We start from the raw sequence: 12,065 nt of genomic DNA, 5'->3' as shown, positions 1-12,065 counted from the left end.
TCCAGTGCAGTTAAAAATTTCAGTCCAGACCAGATTTTCGGCCCTCCCCAGTTACATGATGATGATGTCATACAATATAGACTCTGACTTGCATGAGCACACATAACTCTGAACCTTGTTAAAAAAAAAAAGACGAGACATTAAAGAAAACGCTTAGATATACACTAAATGTATAAATCTATCAAACTCGCAGCTACAGAGAGCTTTGAAGAATGATCAGCAGCTCAGGGGATACACAGTCCTGTTATATTATGGAGCTCCAGACTGTAAACTTTCCTCACCGTGAAGCTGATGCTGTGAGCTGATGGAGATGCAGTTGGGTTGATGCTGAGCAGTGGTTGCTGGTAGGACTGTGTATATTGTGGCTCTTTGTAATGTGCATCTTCCTGGAGTGTCTCTGAGAACACAGCAGTCCATCAAATTATTTGGTTGGTTCAGGTATTCACACGGCACAGGAACGAACTGCAGCTACAGGTTTGATGCACTTTGTGTGTTGTGTGTAAAAAGAATGTAAAACAATAAATAACTTTTACATTCATATTACATATTATGCAGGTGTATACAACAACCTGCTCTACTTAAACTAATTCATTTATCTCTGTGTTAAATCAGACAACTTTACTGCTGTTACAACATTCACATGGACAACTACAATCAAACAGCCCCACCTTGTGGTTACAAATTGGTTGACAACAGTGTAAATATTTGGCGGGCATGCTGCTTATCACCCCTCTACATCACAAGGACATTATGCACCTACAGTGATACACTTAAACAGAGATTAATGAATCTATATGACAATACATTTTAAACTGAAAAAAAAAAAAAAAAAAAAAAAAAAAAAATATATATATATATATATATATATATATATATATACATGCATATAGGAGGCTGGAATCCAGGAGGAAAAGTAAACATAAATACCAGCGAGTTTTGGAAAATGTACAGGGTAATTTTTGAGTAAAATTTTATATGTACAATTTGGGGAAAATACTTTTGATTTACTGTAACATAATTAGAGTAATCTAGTATTTCACCATACACACTAAATTTCAAGTCTCTGAAAGTTCAGTTTTATTTTATTTACATAGTGCCAGTTGCCATTTCCACAGCATGTTGTTTCTCTCCCCTCAGCCTCAACAGTTGTGGCAGATGACTGCCCCTCCCTGAGCCTCGTTCTGCTGGAGGTTTCTTCCTGTTAAAAGGGAGTTTTTTTCCTTCCCACTGTTGCCAAGTGTTTGATCATAGGGGGTCATTTTGACTGTTGGGTTATCTCTGTAATTTTTGCATGGTTTTTACTTTACAATACAAAGTACTTTGATTTAATGCTATATAAAACTGAATTGAAAATTGAATTGAAATTTCCATGACCAGTTGGTGGTTAGGGGAGTGAGACAGGACAAAAGGCATACTGTGGGAGAGACCCAGAGATTAATAACTAATGATTAAATGGAGAGTGGTGTGAGAGAATGAAAAGAGGTGAGTGAAAAAGAAACACTCAGTGCATCATGGGAACCCCCAGCAGCCCAGGCTTATTACAACGTAACTGAGGGGTGGTTTAGAGTCACCTGATCCAGCTCTAACTATAAGCTTGATCAAAAAGGAAAGTTTAAAACCTAATCTTAAAAATAAAGATGGTGTCTGTTTCCTGAATCCAAACTGGGAGTTGGTTCCACAGAAAAGCAGCCTGAAAGCTGAAGGCTCTGCCTCCAATTCTACTTTTAAATACTTTAGGAATTACAAGTCATCCTGCAGTCTGAGAGTGAAATTTTCCTTTATTCAAGACCTTGCATGTAAGAAGAAGGATTTTAACAGGGAACCAATGAAGAGAAGCCAATATGGGAGAAATCTGCTCTCTCTTTCTAGTCCCTATCAGTACTCCAGCTGCAGCATTTTGGATCAGCTGAAGGCTTTTTCAGAGAGTGTTTAGGACAGCCTGATAGTAACGAATTAGCTTTTCAACATTGCACTGAGAAAGGATGCAGTCCTACAAATTTGTTTAATATGTGCATTGAAGAACATGGTCAAAAATGACTCCAAGATTCCTCCACACAGTGTACTGGAGGCCAAGGTAATGCCATCTAGAGTAAGTATCTGGTTATACACCATGATTCTAAGACTTGCAGCACCAAGCTCAAGAACTTCAGTTCTAATTCAGAAACAGGAAATTAGAGGTCATCCATAAGACATTCCTACAGTTTAACAAATTGGTGTGTGTCATCTGGCTTCATGGATAGATAAAGCTGGGTATCATCTGCATAGCAACGAAAATGTATGCTATGCCTTCTAATAATACTGCCTAAGGGAAATATAGTGTAAATAAAATGGTCCTAGCAGAGAACCCTGTGAAACTCCATAATTAACCTTATTGTGTGAAGAAGATTTTCATGAACAAATTGGAGTTTATTAGATAAATAGAATTCAAACCACTGCAGTGCAATACCTTTAATACATATGCACATATGCTCACTGTAATAAAATGTTATGCCAACAGTATCAAAAGCTGCACTGAGGTCTAACAGGCCAAGCACAGAGATGAGTCCACTGTCAGAGAGAGGCCATAAGAAGATCTGTTTCTGTACTGTTGTTTATTTGAAACTCTTCAAATAAACAACACCTTTGGAGATGATCAATTAGCTGTTTTAGAGCAATTCTTTCAAGAAGTTTTGAGATAAAAGAGGAGATTGGCCTATAATTATCAACCAGAGCCTGTTTCAATTCCTCCCTGAACTCTGTACAACATTCTTCACTTTCCACCATTTAATCCTTGAACCTGCCTTTACTTGTTCCATCTTCTTGATTTCCAAAGCCATCCCGCAGACTGCCATCCAATGCTGGCTAGCTAAATTATCTCCTGCAACCACCTTGCAGTCTTGTATCTTTTTCCTGCGGTACCATCTGCACAGGATGCCGTCTACCAGTGTGCACCCTCCTTGACTTTTATACATCACCCTACATTCCTCCCTCTTCTTGAAGTACATTTTCACCACAGCCATTTCCATCCTTCTTGCCAAATCTACCACCATCTATCCTTTTGCATTTCTCTCCTTAACACCATACCTACCCAACAACTCCTCAACACCACCACAGCACTATTCACATAAACTCCCTTCAAGATTACCTCTACTTCATTTCTCTTCCTGTCTACACCATGCTAGAGAAGTTTGAATCCAACTCCAGTGCTCCTGGCCTTGCTTCCCTTCCACCTGGTCTCCTGTCTGCACAATATATCTACCTTCCATTTCCCCATAATTTCAGCCAGTTTTCTACCTTACCAGTCATAGTAACTACATTTGAAGTCTGTAGTCTCACCTCCAACCTCCTGCCTTTCCTTCTCTCTTGCTGCTTCTCTATTCCCTCTTCCTTTGTCTTCAGCCAACAGTAGTATAATTTCCACTGCCATCCTGTTGGCCAAAAGTACCACAGGTGGTCGTTATTAACCCGAGTCCTGATCAATCCAGTACAGAAATGTCATTCTTTATAAGCTACATTTGATTTGACAAAGCTTCTACACTGGATGCCCTTCCTGATGCAACCTTCCCCATTTATCTGGGCTTAAGCCCTGCATGCTTCACTGGCTGATAGGGGGACTCTGTGGCACTGGATGCCATGATCAAGATACACATTGTTTAAATAGGGAGTGAAAAGTGGGGTCCAAAGTGGTCCCACTTGTAAAGAAAGCATCACAGGCTGTAACATCCAAACTGGAATCTTCTCCAGCAGATTCCAGATACAGCAGAGGTCTCTGTCTAGAATAGTGCAGTCCTGGATACAGCTAAGATACTGAGCAGAATGGGTTATGGCAGCTAATTGCTGACTGTGCACCAATTAATACCTTAATTAACAGAAAACTCTAGCCACACATGAAGTATTATTGGATTATTCTTCATTGGACATTTTAAACTGAACAGAATTCCAATTTTTAACTCTTGCATTTTATGTCAAAAGTGAGCTCCATATCACCGAATCAGAAGAAAGACAAGGTAAAAAAACAAACAAACAAAAACACCATGAAGCTGCTAATTAACATGTTTCTGTACTTCAAACCTAGTCAGAGTAACAAGAACATCCATACTTTGCACACATGGTACATCAGTGAACACTCAAACTGTACAAACAGGAAACTGCTAACTGTGGGTTACACAACACTTGTTCTGTACAGCAGCTACTGTTCACATCATAACCCGATCTAACAGTTAAAACTGGTAACATGGAAATAAAAAATAAAAAAAATAAATCACAGTATAACACAGCAAATGACTACATGAGTCCGAGACTGTCTAAAATTTCTGTTTGAACATTTCTTTTGACAGTAAGAGTTATGAAATGCAAACTTGGGCTCATAAAATCCAGCTCACTGTGTTTAAGATTAAAACTTTAAAAATAACGCAGGGCTAACAGTAAGTCATGAGGAGCTGGAATCTAACACGTCTGAACCCTCTTCTGTTCAAGCCTTGCAGTATAAACCATGAAGGCGTGTCAGCAACTGCAGTCTAAACATAAAGATCCACAGAGGTCACACAGGATCACACAGAAGGAAGTGAGCTGCAGACTGAAGCACAGTGGTGATGAACATTTGGTAAGTTTCTAATTATTTCAATAAAGAGAAGTAATTTTCTTAAATATATTCAGAATGACATTGTTAAGTTTGTTGAAAGACTGAAAAGTCTCTTATAAATTAAAATTTCTTCTGTAACTCCAAATTTTCCTTTTTGGAAAGCTGAAGATGATAAAGAAAAGTTGGAATGTTTAAGGACAAAGTTATATTAGTGCTATATTAGAATGAGAATGAGATGGAGGTGATTATTTCACTCTGTTAAGGTCATGATGTGTGTGATGAATGGAGAAATGTCATCGAGAAAGCAAATAAAGGAAATAATGTCTCCATGCGCATGATATGTATCTATTTAGCTTTCAGTGAAAACATACTGACATTGATTTTAAATGCAAGGCTCATACTAAACATATCTGAAAAGCACTTGGATAGTCAGCACCCTTACAAAAACAACTGATTTATATATTTATGTATACATATGTACACAGACAACACAGAAAAAACTGTGTAAACTTAACTGTGTAAACTTAACAAAGGGGAAGTCTCCTTCCGCAGTTATTTTTCGTATATATCTGGGTTATGTTTTTATCTGATCAGATCTCAACTGTGACTTTTTCCTGTGTTTGTGGTACACAACATAGTAGTCAAGAAATGTTTGTGGTCCACCTTTGAGCTTACAGACCTTTATAAGTTTGGCGTCCAGTAAACACGCAGAGTAATGTTAAAGATCACATTTTACTTGAAAGACAATCAGCTTACACACACTTGAACACACTTTTAGAGGGAGAGTCATGAAACAGTACAGCAGCCTTTGCTTCCACCTTGAATGAGCCTTTTTTAGTTTGCTCTCTAAGTGCTTTTTGCTGCGGGTACGTGTGCTCTGGTGTACGCTCCTGTTGTGTAAAGGGCTCGATTAGCAACCACCTGCATGTTTTTAGCTAAAACTGAGTTCAGGGGAGCACGTATTATCATTAATAGAGGCTGACTTTTGGTTAATTCCCAAAACAAAACTTTTATTTTGACAAAACAAAACAGTTCCCAGCCTTCAGTGCCTTTAGCCTTAGCCACTGAGCCTTCTCATGAATGCTCCAGTGATACCAAAACGTGTATGCCCCTATGGGCCCTCATCACCTTACCAACAACATGTTCTAGTTGTTCTCTGAGACTCCACCACTTGTCCTCTGCTGGTGTAACCATCAAAAGTGCCTAATTTATCACTATTCTTGAAAATATCATAGATATTGTGAGCTAAATGCTTTTTTAATGTTGACATTTGTGTGTATGTATGTGTGTGTGAGCGTGTGTTTGGGGGGTGATGGACTGTATCTGCATTGGGGGAGGGATGATGCTTATGTGCCAGGCTATACCCTGTTTTTTTTTCCATTTCCCACCACAGTGACTGGGTGGCACACATGTTTACCTGTGTTTGTCTTTGTTCTTGTGATGACCTCTTCTGGTTAACATGCATTTAGAACCCAGTCTGATCAGGGATGGGTCAAGCCTAATTGATTTTCTCAGTGGGCATTAACCCAACACTGTATAAAGTTAACTCACATTAAGGCTATTTCTATCTGAGCAACAGGAAATCTTTGTCTCTTTCAGTCTAAAAATGTCAGTGTATACTTAGGTTTCATGTATAATATTTCCAAAATGTGCTCAGTATTAAAGCCCTTAACAACGTACCTGGTGCACGGCAGCCAGATTTTCAGCCAAATAGATTATTTTAATAACATTACATCTTTGGTCTAAATGATTAATGGTCAAGTAAACTTTCCACTGTTAATAAATGTGTAGATGTCAATCGCTTGAATGATCAATTCAAAGTCAAATTAGTGACTAATGGACATTTGTTGAAATGAAACAGAACAAAACACTAAACTCCCACATCAAGGTCACACGCTAATGTGTTTTTTTTCCTTTTTATAACATTCGATGCTGTTGTGTTGACAAAATATTAAACACCTTTCTCTAGCTTCTCCAAAATAGAGTCACTTTGTGACTCATATGTTTTCAAGTATGTCACCCTGAAAATCGATTGGATGAATGAAAGCAGGGGTATTAGTCAGCAGCATCAGGGTTGTGGACGGGGGTCTTGGGGGTCCAAGCCATGTGTTTCGGATGGGCCTGTACAGGCCAGGTTTGGGAAGTACCCCTCATATCTCTTTGGCACTAAAACAAGGCCATTTAATAGTTTGTGTAACTGGACCAAAGTGTTGGGCCAAATACCTCTTAGTGTTGTTTTCTGCTCTTTTACCACCGGTATGTGCAACCAAGCACCTAGTTGTGCAGTCCGCCTTTACAAACATTTGTGAAGGAATGGGCCATTCTAAAGAGCTCACTGGATTCAAGCTGCTGTAATAGGATGCAACTGATATGAGCCACTTGGTGACATTTCTTCCCTTCTAGATATTCCACTCAAACTGAGCTTCATGGCATGGGTTTCATGGCTGAGCAGCTCCTGCAGGTGTAATGTGTAAGTGGCCCAGGACGTTTGTTGTTGTCAGTAAAGAACTGTAAAATAAATGGAAATGTGATAAACATATTCTGGGCATGCATACTCTGTTGCTGACCCAGTCCTGGGTCTTTGGTCAGTCAGTGTAATAATCAGGATCATGAACAGGATCAGATGTTGTAATGAGTGAATGAAGTCAGACTGTAGATTTTCCTTCTTCTAGCTGTACTGACTGATCTTTGACCTCATGTGTTGATGACTCTTCACCTCTGTCTCCTCTCACAGGGAGAAGATGATCTGCAGGATCCTGCTGCTCGTCATGCTCACCTCATGTGTCTCTGGTTAGTTTACAGCTTCACTTTATGAACTCCAAATAAAGCTCAACAACAGATTTGTTCCAGTTCTCAGTGTGTCTGCTCCTCTCTTTCCCTCTCTGTCTCCTCAACAGGATCATTTGTAGTGAATGTGACACAGACCTCCTATCAGGCAGAGGAGAACCACAACATCACACTGGAGTGGACGTTCACCACCAACCCTGGCAGATCCCCCAAATCTCTTTTTGTCTTCTGTGAATTGATAACTCAGTATAAAGATTCAGTCCTGTATCGTGTTCGTGAAGGTGTCGAGGTGTCAGAGTCTCAGGATGAAAAGTTTTCAGGACGAGTCCAGAGTGACAAAGACGCCCTCAGAGAAGGACGAATCAGACTTCAACTGTCCAGACTCAGGACTGATGACTCGGGTCTGTACCTGTGTGAGGTCAATGCAGGTTATGGCTTCGGCTCTGCCAGATGTCGACTCAGCATCATTTGTAAGTTTATTAGTAGAATACGTGTCATTTTTTTAGCCTGAACTTTTGGGATTATATACTTTGGTTAGTATAGACTAAGTACACTGTAAAAAAAAAAAAAAAAAAAAAAGAAAAAAAAACTGTAAAAAATGGAAAATGTTCTGGTAAACACACCCTAATCCACGATGCATTGCAGTATGTAAGAAGTACGGAAAAACTCTTGCAAATCAATAATAAGGAAATTTCCTTTATATTTATTCAGTAAATTGTCCTGTATTTTTACAGATTTTTTTCAGTGTATATGCATTAAAGTAGAGTATATTATGTCCTTTCCATCAGCTACTGATGAGTCCAAACATCCAGCAGACAACCCACAACCGGAGAGTCGAGGATGGCTCCACCTGTATCCTTTATTGATACTGCCAGTTGCAGCTCTACTGATCAAACTCTGTTATAAAATCATCAAAAGAAAACATAACGTAAATCTAAACAGTCACCACCTAAGCAGCGACTGCAGTGAAGCAGTGGTCAACTTGAATAATTCAGACCCAACTCATTTTGCTGCTTCGTTAGAAGCTACATCCACCATCTTCATCTGAGTGAGGACCTCCCTGAACTCCAGAGATCCACATGTTAACAGCTGGGTCTGCAGTGGAAGCTTTGTGGGACCATCAACCTCAGTCTGAGCAGAGAAACACTGTCTGCAAATACTGATGGAAAAATTCAAAGCTCTCATCGCACATATCAGAAATAACATCCCTTTCCTCTTTAAGTTCTTTTATTTGTTTGTGTCAGATATTTTCAGAGGAATCTTTAATATTCGGCTCTTCAGTTTATAGAGTAACAGATCACTGCGTTGTTCTCCCATCAGCTGTTATCAATAATTACTGCTAAAAATGTGCCTGAACTCAGCAAGTTAAAAGAGTTCAAAGTGTTGGAATGAAGTCCTAATAATGTGACTATGGATAGCCATAGTTAGAATGTACTACCTTTCCTAAAGTTACTGTTTATGTGTATATATTGTAAACAAATCCTTATTTATATGAGAGAAGTTTCGATTCTTCTGTGTATATGTGTGTGTCCAAATCATTTTATCAGTGATCCAGGAGATCTATGAGAGCAATACCAAGAAGAGTCTAACGTGCACTCGAAAAAAGCCAAAGGTTTGTTAGTCAAATAATTCATCATTATGGAAAATGTGTTTGGTATAAATTGAATGTATGCCAATCATGTCAATTTCATTTGACCAGCTTCCATTCATTTTAATGTTTTACATTGCACTTATGTAACAAAATTACATGGGAAATTTACATGTAATCAAATTATTTAAAGTCAGGATTTTGGGGCATATATATTTCTCTGAGTGTGTATGAAAGGAAGGAGTTTAACAATGATTTCAAATGTATAAAACAATTGAATGTGTAAATATTCAGTAACACTAATTCAGAGTTGTTTACATCAGCTCTTCTAATGCTTACAAAATTCTAGTTAAATAGTGAGTTGAAATAACTCATTTGACTCTCAGCACTGAAAATCTAACACTTTGATTCTGCTGAGTTTGTCTCCTGCCAGCTTCTGTCTCTGCTTTCATAAAATAAATGAATTGATCATTGTGAGCAGCAACACAAACAATGGTGGCGGCATTTTTTTTTTTTTTCTGGGAATACCGCAGCATGGTAGGGGCAGCTAGTTGTAATAGCACAGCGTGCTCTGGGACAGCGTGTTTGTTGACACGAGTTGAAGGAAATAGTGTCCGGGGCCATATTCCAGGAAGCTGCTTTAGCTGAGTTTGTCAACCATGAGATGAGGGTAACTTTGGGTTTTCTGTTCCACAAAGAGTGTCTACTTCATCTCTGAGTCAGTTATCGAGGTAACAAACTCTGTGAACCTAACCTGCTCGCTGGCAGGTTTTCTGCAACAAAGTCTGAGTGTCTCTCTGACTCCTCCCCTCTTGAACCACCTGTCAGACACTCTGATTCATTTCCTCATTCACAAAGTTGCTGTCAAAGCATATTAAGTTGCAGAAGTTTTACAGTCACTGAAATCCCAATTAGATGTTTGCTATTCTGTGTACTTGACATGAGAGCTTTTACAGTCATTCACTTGTCAATGCATACGGACGGTTCCAGTGATTATGTCATGATCTATAATCAGAATAAAATCTGCAGACTCCATTTTTCAAACTCTGTGACTCTGTAAGCAGTAATGCAGCTGTCAGACAGTTTCTCCACAGTGGAAACACTTACTGTATGTTACTGCAGTGTTACTGTTTAAATCAAACAGATCTGTTTGAAGCTGTTCTGAGCGTTTCATGTTAAAACTTGTTCGCAGATTGAGATTCAGTCATTAAATTATGTCAAACAACACTTTGAAAGTTATGGCGTCTGAAATTCAGTCTGACTCTCGACATATTTACAACTTTAAAACACCTAAATCAGTCTCACTGGATCAACCAAGAACCGGATCCACCTGAAGGTATTATTGGCTCCATAATGGATTAACAATATGTTAATGTCCACTTTCATGGCAAGATGGATCCCAAATGGATAAGGTTCATGGATTCAGATTAGATCAGACCTGGATTCAATTTATCTCTGGTTGTTTCTCAGCTTATCCCAACCAAATTTGTTATGGATTCATTCATTGTTCTTTTATCCCAACATGATCAGTGTTCCTTATTTAGAATGTCTCATCCTTCTAAAACTATTGTGAAATACACTGCTCAATAAAATAAAGGGAACGATCAAATAACACATCCTAGATCTGAATGAATGAAATATTCTCATTGAATACTTTGTTCTGTACAAAGTTGAATGTGCTGACTTCAAAATCCCACAAAAATCATGAATGGAAATCAAATTTATTAAACAATGGAGGCCTGGATTTGGAGTCACAAACTTAAAGTGGAAAAACACACTACAGGCTGATCCAACTTTGATGTAATGTCCTTAAAATAAGTCAAAATGAGGCTCAGTATTGCGTGTGGCCTCCACGTGCCTGTATGACCTCCCTACAATGCCTGGGCATGCTCCTGATGAGGTGGCAGATGGTCTCCTGAAGGATCTCCTCCCAGACCTGGACTAAAGCATCCGCCAACTACTGGACAGTCTGTGGTGCAACGTGACGTTGGTGGATGGAGCGAGACATGATGTCCCAGATGTGTTCAATCGAATTCAGGTCTGGGGAACGGGCGGGCCAGTCCATAGCTTCAATGCCTTCATCTTGCAGGAACTGCTGACACACTCCAGCCACATGAGGTCTAGCATTGTCCTGCATTAGGAGGAACCCAGGGCCAACCGCACCAGCATATGGTCTCACAAGGGGTCTGAGGATCTCATCTCGGTACCTAATGGCAGTCATGCTACCTCTGGCGAGCACATGGAGGGCTGTGTGGCCCTCCAAAGAAATGCCACCCCACACCATTACTGACCCACTGCCAAACCGGTCATGCTGAAGGATGTTGCAGGCAGCAGATCGCTCTCCATGGCATCTCCAGACTCTGTCACATGTGCTCAATGTGAACCTGCTTTCATCTGTGAAGAGCACAGGGTGCCAGTGGCAAATTTGCCAATCCTGGTGTTCTCTGGCAAATGCCAAGCGTCCTGCAGTGTTGGGCTGTGAGCACAACCCCCATCTGTGGACGTCGGACCCTTGTACCATCCTCATGGAGTCAGTTTCTAACCGTTTGTGCAGACACATGCACATTTGTGGCCTGCTGGAGGTCATTTTGCAGGGCTCTGGTAGTGCTCCTCCTTGCACAAAGACGGAGGTAGTGGTCCTGCTGCTGGGTTGTTGCCCTCCTACGGCCTCCTCCATGTCTCCTGGTGTACTGGCCTGTCTCCTCGTAGCGCCTCCAGCCTCTGGACACTACGCTGACAGACACAGCAAACCTTCTTGCCACAGCTCGCATTGATGTGCCATCCTGGATGAGCTGCACTACCTGAGGCACTTGTGTGGGTTGTAGAGTCCGTCTCATGCTACCACGAGTGTGAAAGCACTACCAATATTCAAAAGTGACCAAAACATCAGCCAGAAAGCATAGGTACTGAGAAGTGGTCTGTGGTCCCCACCTGCAGAACCACTCCTTTATTGAGTGTGTCTTGCTAATTGCCAATAATTTCCACCTGTTGTCTATTCCATTTGCACAACAGCATGTGAAATTGATTGACAATCAGTGTTGCTTCCTAAGTGGACAGGTTGATTTCACAGAAGTTTGATTTACTTGGAGTTATATTGTGTTGTTTAAGTGTTCCCTTTATTTTTTTGAG

General features: G+C 40.1%; 1 protein-coding gene across 1 annotated transcript; it reads left to right on the top strand.

Annotated features, from left to right (window-relative positions):
- Nucleotides 1-4,462: 4,462 nt before the first annotated feature.
- Nucleotides 4,463-8,962, top strand: LOC115796767 (uncharacterized). The gene is made up of 4 exons (XM_030753188.1): nt 4,463-4,582; nt 7,296-7,351; nt 7,459-7,818; nt 8,137-8,962. The coding sequence occupies exons 1-4, from the start codon at nt 4,572-4,574 to the stop codon at nt 8,394-8,396; spliced, it is 687 nt and encodes a 228-aa protein (XP_030609048.1). The 5' UTR covers nt 4,463-4,571; the 3' UTR covers nt 8,397-8,962.
- The last annotated feature ends 3,103 nt before the right edge of the window (nt 8,963-12,065 follow it).

Source organism: Archocentrus centrarchus, chromosome 18, assembly GCF_007364275.1.
Source record: "Archocentrus centrarchus isolate MPI-CPG fArcCen1 chromosome 18, fArcCen1, whole genome shotgun sequence".
NCBI classification, from domain to species: Eukaryota; Metazoa; Chordata; class Actinopteri; order Cichliformes; family Cichlidae; genus Archocentrus; species Archocentrus centrarchus.
This window is presented reverse-complemented; position numbering and strand designations above follow the sequence as displayed.